Source organism: Dermacentor albipictus, chromosome 8 (genome assembly GCF_038994185.2).
Source record: "Dermacentor albipictus isolate Rhodes 1998 colony chromosome 8, USDA_Dalb.pri_finalv2, whole genome shotgun sequence".
Taxonomy (NCBI): domain Eukaryota; kingdom Metazoa; phylum Arthropoda; class Arachnida; order Ixodida; family Ixodidae; genus Dermacentor; species Dermacentor albipictus.
Window position 1 is genome coordinate 87,697,042 of NC_091828.1, and position 16,205 is coordinate 87,713,246.

A 16,205-nucleotide genomic window follows, 5' to 3' on the forward strand; every position below is an offset into this window, starting at 1 on the left:
TTCTTACCCAAATACGAGGCGTATACTCCACAAGAGCGTGATCGCATAATAAATGGATCATTTGATGTCGCTGCAGTTGAACAAGAAAGCGCTATAGCAAGCTTAACACGGGCACATACACTTACTTGTACTTCGTGTACCAACTTGCTTCTTTATCGCGCACTCATGCGTGCTTAGGCTTGCACGACACCGACCATGCTGCTTCGGTATCACCTATCTGTGACTAATTTGACACAGTAATGTGTTTTGTCTCATGTGCCCTTGTGCTGTCTCATGTCATGCCTGCGCTACAACAAATTAGTCACGAATAGGTGGTACCGAAGCCGCATGGTCGGTATCGTGAGACAGCACAAGGGCACATGAATCAAAACACATCACTGTGTGATCTCTCATGTGCCTTCTATCTCCGTGTCGTTACGTCCACGCTATACAGCAAATCCGAAGCTGACCTACCAACAAGCCCATATCAGCCCTCATCGACCCATTTGCAAATCACGTACCGCTCTTTGGTAGAATGGTGGCCCTGTGTAGGGTGACGTCCTCGAAAACCACGGGCACCTGGTGGAACAACTTCCCACAGCGCTTGGTCAGGGACTTCCAGGCGAGCACCATGTAGCCAGTCGCCGGAAACAGGACTCGGCCGTCCAACTGGTGGCCGGCGATGTAGGCGTCGCCTTCGTTGTCCTCGAGGTTGACCTCGACGGCTTCCTCGGGAACCTGCAGCAGGAGCGTCCGTTGGGAACGGTAAGCTGTCCGTCGACCGACATCGGAACGTGATTCGGTGGATGGTTAACTTCCGATATGTCGCATGTTTCAAGATGAGTTGTGCAGGATTTCCGAAATATCGTCTGCAGCAAATCCTTATCATCGTCACCTTCATCGCGAGCCTGTTTTATGTCCACTGTAGGGCGAAGGCCTGTCAAAGAGATCTCCGGTTGTCCCTGTCTTGCACCAGCTGGTTATGTCTTACGCCTGCGGATTTCCTCATTTCATTACACCACCTAGTTCGACTGCACGCGCTTCCTTTACCTTGAATCGCATTCTGTAACTCTAATAGACCAGCTCTTATTTGCCCTTCGCATTATATGGCCTGCGGCGCACCATTTTTTCCTCGTAGTGTTTCGTCTTTTCTATAGTATCGGATAGCCCCGTTCGCTGTCAAATCCACACCGCTCTCTTCCTGTATCTTAACGTTACGCCTAATATATTTTAATGCCTCGCTTGTTGCGTGGTACCTAACTTGCTTAAGAGCTTCTTTGTTAAACTCCAAGTTTCTGTCCCGCATGTTAGCACCTGTAGAACGTGATGACTGTAACCTTTACTTTTCAAGGATAATGGTAAGCTGGTGGTCAGGAATGCCTGCTGTATGCGCTCCAACTCATTTTTGTTCTCCTGTGAATTTCCTTCTCATGATAAGGGTCTCCTGTGAGTAACTGGCTTAGATGAACAGGGTGGCGAGGTACGTTCTTGCGCTTTCCGATAGATGTCGTGCTTCTAAAGTGTTGCAAAAAAAAAGAAAGCAAAAGACTTCATCCTCATCTTAATCGACAGATTTGCGTGTTGTCCTAAAAAAACACAAACACAAATACCACTTGAGATGATTTTTTGCCCTTCGATATGCTATCGGTCTAAATTACTCTCTCTCTCTCTCTCTCTCTCTCTCTCTCTCTCTCTCTCTCTCTCTCTCTCTCTCTATATATATATATATATATATATATATATATATATATATATATATATATATATATATAAACGAGAAGTAAGGGGGTTAACCGAGGGGCCCGATTTTTATTGGTCATATCATGAGAAGCCAACAAACACTGACACCAAGGACAACATAGGAGAAATTACTTGTTTTTTAGTGGAAATTAAAGTGGATGAAAAAACAACTTGCCGCAGGTGGGAACCGAACCCACAACCTTCGCAATACATATATATATATATATATGTATATATATAAATATATATATATATATATATATATATATATATATATATATATATATATATATATATATATATATATATATATATATATATATATATATATATATATATATATATATTGTCCCACGTAACTTGAGCCCAATTTAAAAAAAAATGTGCAAATGCCACGTATCTCGACAGAACCAAGGTAATGTTGTTTGCCGTCACTTGGAGATACTCAAATTACTTTTTGCATTCCACCTAACTACATAACTAGCCTTAATTAGTTAATGAACTTCTCAGCGGAAGCTCCTCAGGATTATATAAAGTTCACTGTCTGTCTGTCTGTCTGTCTCAAATATTGAAATACTATATATATGTCAATGAAAAATTGTAGAGCTACATGAAAAAACTCCCGATACAGCCTTCCGTTGCTTTTTGTGTTTTTCCAAACATGTTGGGCGCCCGCGAATACACACAAAATTGCCGCGCGACTGGCCGTTCGAGGCACTTTGCGTGTATTAGTGGGCTTCATTCATGTTTAGAAAAAAAAAAGACACTTTTATGTAGCACGAATTGAGCAACAGAAAGCTCTATCGAGAGTTTCTCATGTTGCTTTACAATTTGTCATTGACAGTTTTAATCTCATTATAATATTTGATAAGTTTGATTAATGAATGAAGACTAATTGATAATTAGGCGAAATGCGAAAAAAATTTCTCTCAGTGTCTCCGAGCCACGGCAAACAAGATTACCTTGGTTCTGCCTAGCTACGCTGCATTTGCATATTATTAGTTTGGCTCAAGTCACGTGGGACACGTGGTATATAAACGAAAAAGGGAACACTGCAGGAGCCGCTTTATGTCACAAGCCAACTAACAATAAGACCAAGTAAAGCACAGGGAATATTATTCTCGCAGTTTTAATTGAAGAGAAGAAATGATCATAGAAGGAAATAGAAGCGGCTGAAAAATAACTGGCTCCAGGTGGGATACGAACCCGCGTCTTTGCATTACGCGTGCGAGGCTCTTACCCATTGAGCTTCTGCGGTGCCGTTTTGCTGTACACTTTATGGATTATTTATTCATGTATTGTGACCTAACACTGGGAGTGTTAGCCAGCTGGGAGTGTGTTCATTTCAACCCAACCATTTATTTATAAAACGATGTTTACTTCTAATTTTCCATCTTATCACTAATGGCCTATAACGTTTCAGCATAATGGCAACAGACGCTGGATCCGGCCAGATCAGGTTAGATTTTTACGTACAAGTGAACAATCAACGGGAATCCTTTGATATGGATGTGCCTGGTGCATTGGTCCACTTGTTCAAGAGCGATATCGGTTTACAGTTGCAGTGCGTTAGGGTCACCAAGCTCCCAAGACTCAAGCATTAAGAGGACTTGCGACAGAGGTGTCGAACTCGAACAACGCGTGGAAAGTGCAAGCTTACCATCTTGAAAACGTTTGCACTTTGAGGCTCATCTTGTAACACAACAATCATCGTCATATGCCTTGCTTGCGTTTGCTCTATTCAAAACTCTGCGCTCGCTACTTTCCAGTCGCTGTTGCAATGCCACGCTGATAACGCATATGCAGTTCGTGACCTGGAATTACCGGGCGTGAAGCGTTAAGGAAAGGGAGGACGCACAAGATAGATGACAATTATTGTTGTGGGGGAAGACAAACCTCTACGGGCTCAAGCTTCTTAAGAGCGTAGGTCTCTTGTAGTCCCATTAGCACAACGGGTGCAGCTGATCGCGAAAGACGGACACTGGCAGCTACCTTGAGGCATTTAGACAGCAGACCACTATCGGGGGGCCTTCTGTTAGGCGCGTGGCCGAAGAGGTGGCAGACGACAGAGGCAACGCATGCTCTTTCACGTGTCTTAGGCGACACTGGCCAGGACTCGGGCTTGTGATGGTAGCACTCAAGCGATGTGCTCTTTCATCTCGTTTCTCCCATCACCATCGCCCATTGTTACCCTCTTTCTTCTCCTCTTCCCCTTCCCTTGCGCAGAGTAGCAGGTCGAATACTCCACTTTCCGGCCACCCTCTCTGCCTTTTCCAGTCAACAAAATTCTGGTCGCAGATCCGGTTGTCCGTCTGGGGAACAACGGATAACGGGGGGCAAAGCAGTCTGCTTACACGTGCATGCTACGAGAGTGAAGGGGTACTGGGAAAGTTCTTTATCGGCCAGTGTTATCTACCAAGTCGGTGCGGTGCGCATGCGTGGAAGCGAGGCCTCGCCGGACGAAAACAATGGCGGACGCGAATGCTCGGGAAGAACGACGCGGCAGTGGTGGCGACACCGTATCGCCGCACGTTCGACGTTTTTTTGTTTGGCTTTTCGCGAATCACGCGTTGCTTCTTCCAAACAGGTGACGCCCCTGACCTGCGCCAACGTCGGGAACTCGTTCCACCCGACGACGCCCCACTGCTGCGAGTGGTCCCAGCTGACCAGGTGGCCGATGTTGGGCGTGCCACGCGGCAGGGGCCACGGCACCGGCGGATACAACGGAGCCAAGTCCATCTGGACTCCCAGCGTGTGTAGCTTGCCCAGCGAGCTGAGGAAGAAGGCGGGGCTGTCCTCGTTGCGCTTCATCAGGCCGAGGCAGCTGGCGCCCGAGCAAAGGGCACGACGGAGGATGGCCTGCGGGAAAAATAAGAGGTAACGTGAAGGTGTCAACTAGTTTGCGTTTATCCACGTTGTCATCATCTGGCGCCGAAAAAAAAAGACCCAGACGAACGACTAAGGCCTGCAGGCACGCGCACTGAATTCAGCTAATACTTGCTTCGGCGAGCGAGCAGAACGCAGTTTCCACTGAAAAGTGTAAATGAGCGTGAAATGAAGGGATGGTTTTAAAGATGCAGGCAAAACTAAGACGTGCTTCTAAACCTGCCTACTTGCTTCATTTGGCGCGCATTAAACTAACCCAGCTAGGAGGAGTCATACTATCCTTTGGTCGTCTTATGCACTAAAGTGTCATGGCACAACAAAAACGAAACAAGAGAAAACCAGCACCGGTCACGTAGGGACGTCGTGGTCTATCAAAGAAGACAGAAAATGCAAAAGATCGCTCTTTTACGGCTGCTGTTCTGTTCAACAGATGACGGCCCCTGTATGGCTAGTGGTTGTGTTCTTGTCTCTGCAGTCGTTAGTTTAGGTTACAGTACTACGTCGTTACGAAATGTAAATGGAGGGCTTCTAGGGTGGTTCTGTGTACCATATCTACGCGGGTGTTACACCACGATGACCGACCGGTCGGCAGATCTTGCCATTAGCGCAAGTGCACACTAAAACTGACATCAGCACAGCGTCATTGTGCTTGTATGCAGTTTTGAAGCCGGAATATTAATTCGCTATGAGCGCATATTATTGAATCCGGGTATCGGGCTTCATACCGTTACTTAGTTCTTAAAGCTGTAGCACTGTTTAGCTGCTTCACCTACATTAGAATGTTGGCGTTTCTCGCTCTACGGACGGATAGGGTAACGCGACGTAAGGAGAAGGCGGGTAGTAGGCTAAAGGAGGAACGCGCGTTTGCTGCGGCTGGGAGAGCGGAGCGCGCGATTTGGGAGCAGTCGCGACGAAGTCACCTAGACAAGGAACGAGCGCTGAAAGGAAGGCGCACGCCCAGCACAGATGCTTGCCATGACGTCACCAACAACGTGCGCACAGAATGTGCACATGGCGTGCGCCAGGTCGCGTTAAAGAAAGAATAGTCCGTGCTCATTTAAGGTAAGTGTGAGAGAAATGCGGTGGCGTTACGTCGCACATCTTTGAGGTCCGGGATTCGTGATTAAAACCGCTTTCACCACATTACAAAGTCCGGGTTCTTTGAGGAGCGAAGTGCCACTGACGACAACCCGGAGCAGACGTACCACCGTCAGCTGCACTACATGTTCCGCTACCACGTGGATTCCCACGTTTCACACACGCATCACACTAATGCTCACGCATTAAATGTGTGGTCGATCTCGCGTCTATATTGACCGAACCTTGCAGCGAGCAAATTTGACGCCCCGCTCACCTGCAGAAGGCAGTGTGGCGCGATCTCGACCACGATGGCATTGCTGGGCACGTGCTGGAGGGCCTCGCTGAAGAGCACGGGCGAGAGCATGTTGTTCACGTGGTACTCGGCCGAGCAGCTCTGGGCCACGGGCTCGCCCCAGCGGCTCTCGGGCACCGAGGAACTCACCCAGCGCTCGGTGCGGGGCTTCGGGTGAGGAGCCACCTGGACGGTGGACGAGATAAACAGGAGAGGACGCTATGAAGAAGGCTAGACACAAAAGACAAGCAAAGGGAAGCGCAGTCGAGGATGGCTAAGAATTCGGTGGTGTGATAAAATTGAAGACAAACAAACAAACAAACTCGGAGGACGCTTAAGGTTCGCCTTTACGAGTGGAACGTGATAGCGTTATCGGGCCCCGTTGATGCCGACACCGACAGTGGATAGTCTGCGACCCGGAGCCCGATAGAAAACAATGGTGGGCCGATCCCGGTGGCAGTCCAGGGCAGAGCGATGGCTCGTACCCCTGTAAGGCAGAGGCTACAAACAGTGGCTCATCAATGGCCAGGGTAAGCAAGGAGAAAGGGGTTTGTGTTTTCCGCGTAACAGAATTATGTTTTTTCATATATTCAAATTATGTTCTTGTACATTCACATTACACTCCGACGCTATCATGTCTGTAGGTTGTGTGCAAGTCAGACTTTACGAATTTTCTGATGCCTTTTACTTTGCGAAATTCAATTATTTCTGTAACGCTTGTGCGCCACGCGGAGGGCCTGCGTGGTTGCGGTTCAAGATGAATTTTCTGTCGGACAACGTCGCCAATGGCGGATGCCGACGCAGCATTTTCTGCGACATGGGGCCCTTAACACTATCGTCTCTTGTCGAAATAAACTTTTTCTAAACACACTGTATCCCAACGCGCGACAGACTAGAGAGGTGGGGCATAGTCCCATCGTCACTGTGTCCCAATTGCACCTTCCAAGAACCTGACAAACATGTGCTGCTGCCATGCGTCTTTGCCAGGGTATTTTGGAGGGCCGTGCCTTCTGGTTTCCATAGCCTTGGAGTTAACCGCTTTATTACATCTGGTCGCTGCTCACAAGGCCGCTTTGCGCGACTTTTAATTGCTGTGGGGGTTTTTCGTTTATGGCGTAACTGGTGCAAGGCAGTTGCCGCGGAACATCGTCGCCGCACTCTTTTTCCAATTCTGCAGAGGCTCTACTCTGAGCTACTGTAGTTTCTGTCGGAGGAGTTGTTCATCCTTGGGGAAGAAGAGTTCCTTCGACAGTGGTCATGCCATTTCCTGTCGGTGGCTGATGGACCCGCATGGCTTGATTTTTGGCAAGCGTGGTTCTTGTAGCCAGGCCGTCAACAGTAATAATTGAATGTACACGCAATGTAGGCGCCCGTGATTTCTGTGTGAGCATGCCCTCGTATACATGATAATTTTTGTATATCCGCATCTCATAACATCACTACAAAATTATGTAGAATGTCTTGTCGCATCACCATTTTATATATTGTGTCAATTTGTGTGCAACTGCGCGTTTCCGTGAGTCTATGTGGTTATATCTTAGTGAGTGAGAACTGGTGCACTTCTTTGAAAACCTGCCGTGTATACAATGCTTCGTACTTTGTATATGTTATTGTTCTGGTGCAATTGTGCCGTGATTGTGACCACGGAGTAAGACATTTAGGAGGTGAAACTCCCGTCAGCGTGAGCGAGCGCTGGCGACCAGATAAGGTCACAATTGTTGTAAGCGCCGACGGGGCCGTATACAGTGGCGGCGCCACGCGGCGCGTCGTAGAAGCCGCAGCGAAAAAAATAAATGCAGCACCCGGGCAGGCGGCTCCAGCGCGCTCTGAACGGCGGTAATTTCTTTCCAGGCCGCCAGCACGATAACGGCTCCGCGGGCTTGTGACCTTTTCTGGTCGTTGCAAACAGTGGAGTTTCCACTGCTAAATGTTTCTTGCTCCGTGATTGCGACTCAGTGTTCGTATCGTCTCTTGTTGAAATAAACGTTTTCTAAACACTCGCGTTAAAAATTTGCAAGCATAGGCTGATTTAAGTTGGTGCAAGACAGAAGTAGTTGGAAATCACTGGAAGAGGCCTTCTTCCTGCGGTGAACACAAAATAGGCTAATGGTGATGATGATGATCAACGGAAAGGCCAGGAGGTTTACCAGAAGGCCTACAGAAGGTTAACCAGAAAGTTCGCAGGGAGTTAAACAGGAGCAGCGCATTCAGGAGGGCATAGACAACGTACCTTTTCTAGGGCCTGCCGGAGCGAGGGCCCCACGCTCTGTATATAAGGGCTGTGGAAGGCCACGTTCATGCTGTTCACCTCGCGGGCGAACACGTTCTCGGCCTTGAGCTTTGCGACCATTTTGGCCACGGCCTCGGCTGGCCCGGACACGGTCACAGAGTCCTGAGCGTTGTGGCACGCAGCGATGACACCGTCATGGCAGCGCTTCTTTGTTTCCTCCCACGTCAGGCCTGCAGTAGTAGTAGTAGTAGTAGTAGTAGTAGTAGTGGTAGTAGTAGTAGCAGTAGTAGTGGTAGTCGTAGTAGTGGTAGTAGTAGTAGAAGCTGCAGTAGCAGCAGTAGTCATCTGAGTGGTAGTAGTTGCATTAGTAATAATTTTAGTAGTAGCTGTAGTAGTATCATTAGTAGCTCTTGTAGCAGCAGCAGTGATATCAGTAGCAGTAGTTGGAGCGATAGCTTTAGCAGTATTAGAGGTAGCAGCAGTAGTAACAGCAGTAGCAGTACTCATGGCCGTGACAGTAGCAGAGAGGGGGGGGGGACTCTGTAAGTGTCCACTTAGTGGACATGTCCGTTCCGTCTGCCGCTGCAGCGCTGATCAGCAGGGGGCGCCTATCCGACGCATACCGCAGCTCAGTCAGTCACAACTTCAGCAGCAGACGAAATAGGGGGTACTCTCTTAAGACACTTACAGAGTACCTCCTATAGGAGTGACTTCTGTAGATATGAACAGGGCTTGAGGTAGAAAAGGAATGCGTGACACTTGTAACTGCACTTCACTGTGAGGGCACTTCGACAGCGCCCTATAGAGGAGCTTTGGTGGGGAGGGACAATGGTCGATCAAGTTCGTGCGCAGTACGGTTGACAACTCAGTCGCAAGTGCGCGCGTCTGCAGACGTATGCCGGCCGTTTCACGTCTTAGAAGGGAGCCGCTTGCAGGAGGGAGGAGGAAAGAAAAAAGAAGAAGGCAGGGAGGTTAACCTCAATAACGTCCGGTTGGCTACCCTACACCGGGGGAATGGGAAACGGGAAAGCAAAGATCACAGGGAGAGAGAGGAGGGAAGGAAAGAAGGAAATTGCGGCAAGTTCGCTGACGCGTGTGGTTTTACAGAAATTGCATTAATAGTCACAGGTGGTCGCACAAACCCGTCGTCCTTAAGAAACACAAAAGCGCCTTCACCGCTTTATGGGCCGACGGGCGATGGGGGCGGTGTTCCAGCAGCACCTGCACAGAAAGCGGCCGATTGTCCAGTTTTGGGAAAGCTTTGGCAAGTTCTTGTCTCTCTAGGGCATATCTTGGACAGTGGCACAGCAGGTGGTCGATGTTTTCTTCGGTGTCACAGACCTCGCATGCTGCACTGTCAGTCACTCCAATTAATGTAGAGTATGCCTTTGTGAAGGCAACTCCTAACCAAAGGCGACAGAGAAGCGTAGCTTCACGTCGAGGAAGTCCGAGTGGAGGTCGGAGTTGCAGGGAGGGGTTTAGTCGGTGTAGTCGTGTAAGTCGTAAGTTTGGCGAGTTCCACTCGGTCACTGTGAGGCTGCGTGCCAGGTGTCGAAGCTGCCTTGCAGCGTCAGTCCTCGAAAGCGGAATCGGAACGCTGTGCTCTTCTTGATGAGCTGTGCGAGCAGCGTTATCGGCGGAATCATTGCCACTGATTCCACAGTGGCCAGGTACCCACTGAAAAACGACTTCGTGGCCTTTTTGTTGGACATCATGGTGAAGTTTCACGACTTCGTATGTCAATTGGTCATGACATCCGTGTCGGAGAACTGACTGCGTGCCCTAATCATTTGGCCTGCAAGCGGCTCGGTCTGAATCCGGCCATAGCATGTGGAATGATGAAATCTATCCACATGCTATGGCCGGATTCAGACCGAGCCGCTTGCAGGCCAAGCGATTAGGGCTGTAGCTGCCCCGCTGTATCTCGTAGAGCGAACTCATGAATCACACCCGAGTATCAGAACAGCCTCTTCTCCCCGCTGTGGTGCGGAAGTACCAAATTAAGTTGTCAGAGTACAAAGGCAGGATGGATTGAAATTGACTGCGTACCTGTTGCGAGCGTTTCCCACTAGACTGGACGGCCTCGGCAGCTGCCGGGGTTGGCCGACGGTCTGCTGTCACACTTTGCAGGCCAGTGTTACTTTATGTTCTCGCCTGTAATAAATCTGTCACTACTGCCAAAAGCGCAGCTTTGCTTTCTGTGCTCACAACTGCAGCCTCGCTTGCCGCGTCGCTGGGCCTGTAAGGGCGAAGTTTTAGCTAGTCTGTTTTGTACCTGGGGCCCCTGTAACGCAAAACTATTCCGGTCTGTTTTCATTTCAATCTCCTGATGTCAAATTTGCGCAACCAATGACGCATGAATCGGGTGGTGAACCGCAGTGTTGTCTGAACAGCCCAATCAAACGATCCCCTCGTTTATAGGAGGTCACTCTTTGCTTTCCAAACGAATAAGATTGTCTACATTGAGCGGCTATTCTTTTCTGTTCATTTGTCTACTTGTTATTGCGTATCAGATGAATATCGGGAAATGAAAAGACGCGGTTAGGAACGATTGGTCGGTTGGTTGTGGCTAAGGTATTTCGCTACAAGGGCACTTACAGCCTGGCACTCTGGGTCTGCAATCTCTCCACCAGTGAGTTTCTTGCGCTGTTTAGAAATGTGTTGAAAAGTGCCCATATGTTCAGTGTTGCGAGGAGAAGGCACGTGACCTTCTGGCGCACTATGGCTGCAGTTATTCGGGAAAGATTACCCATTTCACACACCACGTGGAAAACCTTTCCTTTACAAGCTGTCAAGCGAAACCTTCCTTTCGACATTGAAACACCGGTAGGACGAAACGAAGTGTTACGCAACGTCATTTGATTACATCATGTACATAACAATGAAGCTCGCGCAGTTTTGAACGGCGACGCGGCAATGTAGACCGGTCTTGTCATTGCAGTAATTGTAAATCAGCTGACCGTAACACCAGTGTTTGTGAGACACTGGTATTACGAGCTTGAGACGAGAACGAGCTTGAGAACAGGTCTGCTCCCACACACAACAAAGTCAATTTCATTTCGCCTATTTTCTCTCAGGGACCAGACGTTACAGAGACGAGTGGATGGTATCATAACAAACAAAACACATTTAAGCAGCGCAGTACGGTTGCAACAAGTTGTTAACAAGGGCTTTCTTTAGTTCGTCGGCATTGACGATAAAAACAGCTGTCAGCAATAATCCAGGTGTCATTGCTTCATATAAATTTTAAAAAAAATTGATCGCTTCATTCGCTTGCATCAATCAAAAGGCGGAAGGTACTGAGAAGTCCACCAGGCAGGCCTCCGCTGAGTTCAATAAATTTGTTGTTCATTGTAACAGCGCAATGAAGGAACCAAAATTTATCAAGGAACGAGTTGGCAAACTAGAAAAAGCGAATGGAACTGAAGAAATGGCTGCAGTTAGGGCAAAACTAAATGACCTAGAATTGCGTGGTCTTCGGCCTAAACTAGGCCTTTATAGGATCTCACGCACAGCAAAATGAACGCTTGCTTGATAAAAGTTAGCGAGCTTGCATGCAAGTTGTCTCTGGGGTTGTTTGAATCTGAAAACGCGAAAACGTGACGTTCATTTATTGGTTGCCGGTAAGCCCCAACAATGTTACACAGGGGTCATTGTGCGCTTCTCCGCCTAGAACGTGCGGGACAAATGTCTCGCTGAGAAACTCACATCGAGGTTTATGAAATTCTGCTTCTGCGTCACCGAGAACCTGATCGAACGCGCGTGCGTTATCGTTGAGGCATACAAGAACCGAGAAAGTCGTTCGGGCTGTACTATTTCTCGATGCTCCAATGTTAACCGTGCTCGTTCGAGAACAGGATGTCCGCTATGAGGGTGGTCATGTAGCTCTTCCTCGCTGGTTTAAGCATGGAGAATTCTACGTTGCTTCTCCCTGACCAGGTGAAGTTAGACTTATATAATCGAGTTTTACGAGTTAAAACGCCGTAGCAGGGTGGCTCGGGATTATTTCTGACAACCTGCGTTTTTTTTTGCATGCACCCAATGCACGGCCCACGGGCGTTTTTGCATTCCGCCTCCAACGAAATGCGTCCGCCGCGGTCAGGATTCGATCCTGCGACCTCGGGCTTAGCAGCGCAACGCGAAAGTCACTACGCCACCACGGTGGGTCCAGGCAACATTCCCCCCCTCCCCCCCAGCAAAAACTAACGTCGGAATACGCCGTAACTTTCAGCCTATCGTGAACGAATGTTATGAGCCTACCTGTTTCATTGAAAACTTCGTTGCCACATTCCTTAACTGAGTCGTGGACTGAGTTTGAAGCAGACATTGCGAAACCAATTGTGAGTATGGCTAATGAAATACAATACGTCATATGCTGGTGACACCACGGGCTTTTTGGAACATGAGCTCACCCGTAAAAGTATTACCGTTCTCAAAAGGTTTCATACTTGACCGGGAGCAAATGGCTTACTACTAGATAGAAATAGAAGATTAAAGTGTTATTTCTTGTCCGCTTTGGACAACGTCTAATGAAGTGTTACACCTGAATGATCGGGTTATAGAAGCTGTAAATCGCTTTAAATCTTATGGAGTTGTTTCTGGTGCGTGAACAAGATCTACGATCCATGCCGGTACACTGCGTCAAAGATGTAAAGCTACGTGTTCTTATTTTGTAAAATATATGGCTACGAATTACTACGTAAACTAAATCTCATTTACTTGACTATATGTCAGTCATATTTCATTTAGTGCCACCTGGTACGGACAACCACGTCTGAAGTTATGATGCTCATTGGTCAGCCAGAAAAATCAATAAGACGAACAGCTTACAAACTCTATGAACATAACCTTTCTTTCTTGAATATACTTTCCTTCCTAGTTACGTCGTTATTGAACTTTATATATTACATTCCCCGAGATTTTCTATGCCTAGCATCGCTGAACGCCTGAACGCGTTTTCTAAAAGGGCATGCAAACATTAAGGTATTCCTGCAGCAGAAAACAAGTGCCGGATTGTTCATGTCAGGACCAACAACGGGAGCAAAGAGGCTTCAGTTTACATTACCAACGTCGCACACAACATTATACTGTTCCTACAGCTTCTGTTAGCCTATGTTTTATTAAAAATATTCAGTAATACTGTTCTTCAATGTATAATAGAGACCTTAGAGACCTTTTTATCTTCTGTTTTGTTTCGCGCGCTATTGTCTCGTGTGTTTTATGCGGCAGTGCTTGCCATCGATCCTGCGTCGTCAATGGTTGCACTGTTTTTTTTGCTTCGTCGCCGTGTAGCGACGCAATGCATTCGTGCTGCCACTGTGTGATGTCTGTGATGTCTTGCCATCTGTGTATGATGTCTGGTATCGAACGCAGGACCTGGTAATGCTCAGCAGCACGACGCTGTAGGCATTGAACAACCGCGGCAGGTAATAGAGGGTGTGAGCAACTTGTATTGAAAAAGAGAACTACGCCGTATGAGCTCGAGTTTTTTGCGTAACTGGGTATCCAGCTTGGGTACTCCGGTCTACTTGGGAGTCATCTCGTCTTCACCCCTGAGCGCAATAACACCGGCACCGGGCTCGATGGTGCCTTACGAGACATTAAGAATATCGACCGAAGCACCCTAGAGTCTGTTGTTGGCGTGTCGACTCGACAGAATGAGAGAAGATCGCTGAACTATGCTGCCCCGAACGTATTCACATCGCCACGTCATACCCGTTTTTTTTTGTCGACGTTACTACATAAAAAATAACCTGTAGCACGTGCAGCACAAATGTACTCCCTGACATCGATTACTCGATGAGGGGGACATTACTTAGACTGGAAATGAAAATGAATGTTGGCCTAAATTAACAAAATGGTACTATTCAGCTTTATAACTACTTACATTAGGGGATCCATACCGCGATATACGAATTGAAGACCGTGATCTTGCAAGGCGCATCCACTTTAAAAGAATGTTGACACTAGCGCCTGTTTTGAGATGAGCGCCATAAAACTCTCGGCAAAAGTGCGCCATTGTTCCAGTTACTTCTTCACTTAAAACACCTTCTTATGCATGGTAGGTAATCGAATTCTGAAACACCAGAGAATTTTGTCGCAAACTTCGGGAACATTTATCTCAAGATTAGTGTCATCCTCGGTATTCGTCCAAATTTGACATCACTTGCGAACTCAGCGCCTACAATTTGTAAATTGCAATATGCGTCATAACATACTCAGATTACGAGTTAATTAGCGATAGTTTGTTAATTTCTCCATTATTCATTTAGAGTTATCGCAGCCAATAATGCCCGCATCTTAGAATAATCCAGCTCGATAAGTACATTTGTGCTACGTACCGCAGACAACTAAAAAAAAATATATGTTAGTGGTAAAAAGAATAAAAAAATAGACCCACACTCCATACAGAAGTCGTGATGCATTCAGCAAATAAAAAAATAAAAAATAAAAAACTACACATTTGAGCGGCGTTCGTGAACTTACCGACTGCAGCCATGGCTCCCTTTGGCGGGTTTTCCAGCTCAACGCAGCGACCTCGCCAGTAAGCGCACAACACAGTCTGCTCTGCGGTGAAGCCTCCGTCGGCGTAGGCGCAACCGGTCTCGCCCGCCGAGTGACCCAAAATGCCATCCGGATGGACACCAATGGCACGAAGCATGTCAACAAGCGCCACCTGCGGGTGGTACAGGACAGCACAAGTTGTTCCTTATTTCTAATAGAAGGGGCCCACAGGCCTAGAGATACGGAAGGAGGGATTAAAACAGCTAAAGTGGCTAAGCCGGTGGCATGCACAAAGTTGAGAAGGTTCCGTGGGCGGCCAGTTAGAGTTCGTCCGAGCCCCCTAATTAAATGGGGCCCTGAAACACTTTTTGAGCATCGTGAGAAAACGTCGCCGATTTGTCGTAGAGGCTGTTGTGAACGTGTTGGCCAAAATATCGCTGCAGTGCATGCTGTAGGAAATTAAACATCTCGAGCCATACACCGGCGACAAAAATCGCTAGCTCTCGCTTCCGCAATACCGCCGTGCAGCGTAATAGAAAGCAGCTAGACCTACGAGTGCTAATGGCTGATTTAGGGATCGCTAGAGCATCCTCAGTGGTAGATAATTGCTAATTTACAGTTAAATAACGAAAAATTACCTACGTGTGCGATCTCAAAAAAGACAGAAAAATCATTGCGCGTAGCTGCGTCTGCTGCACGTGGCCTCCATGATGGCAGTATCCTGCTGTGCAGCGTAGCCTATCGCTACCGTAGCCGCGAAACACAACTTTTGGCTGTGGCCTCGTCTTCTAGGCTTCTGCGCTGTGTAGTTCCAGTGTGCTAGCGGAGACGGAAAGACAGAGAAAGCCGCGTATCGGTGCGATAACTCCACTTATAATTGAAGGATTGGAAAAAAAACTTTTGCTTCGTGAGATTCGTGAGACGACGTCCTTCAATAATGGGGTCATTCTACGATTAGTTAGAAAAAGCGTTTCAGCGCCGTCTTATAGTGAGAGAACCTATCGCATCCTGTAGTTTCGTTTTAAAAGTGAAGTGAAATGGAATCGGTACCCTCTGCCTTGTGTCCATTCCGCGGAGACGTTGAAGTGCTTGATTTTTTTCTTTCTGATGCTCGCAAAGTTTAGCAAAGGCACGTTTTAGAAGCGCCACTTCGACAGCTCATATTGAACTTCTGCATTCCGGTCATTGTTTCTCCGGAAGCTTCCACTCTTGGACGTCGTAATATCAATGCTTGCTCCATTGTTGATGAATTTTCATGCGTTTCAAGAGAATTTCGTTCCTTTGATCCTTGAGTAAATGTTTCGATTGTTTTCCACTGAAAACGAAGTCTGTTTTATTGCATTGCATTTGACTCTTTGCAAGTTTAAATACCAGGTATGCGCTATGGTTAAAGGGAAACCACATAGAGTCTAAGCCTCCCTTCGCCTTCGGAGATGCAATCTTGTGCCTAGGCCGTGGAAGCAACGGATACGGTATGCGGTACTGTCTTAGCCA

General features: G+C 47.5%; 1 protein-coding gene across 1 annotated transcript in view; it reads right to left on the reverse strand.

Annotated features, from left to right (window-relative positions):
* Window positions 1-16,205, reverse strand: part of LOC139048833 (fatty acid synthase-like) — a 57,759-nt gene that overhangs the window by 38,494 nt on the left and 3,060 nt on the right. Inside the window, exons 4-8 of the mRNA XM_070523685.1 lie at window positions 14,694-14,883; window positions 8,208-8,437; window positions 5,960-6,163; window positions 4,321-4,578; window positions 501-717 (exon numbers count right to left, since the gene is read on the reverse strand). Coding sequence (XP_070379786.1) covers window positions 501-717; window positions 4,321-4,578; window positions 5,960-6,163; window positions 8,208-8,437; window positions 14,694-14,883 — 1,099 coding nt within the window. The remainder of the gene's footprint in view (window positions 1-500; window positions 718-4,320; window positions 4,579-5,959; window positions 6,164-8,207; window positions 8,438-14,693; window positions 14,884-16,205) is intronic.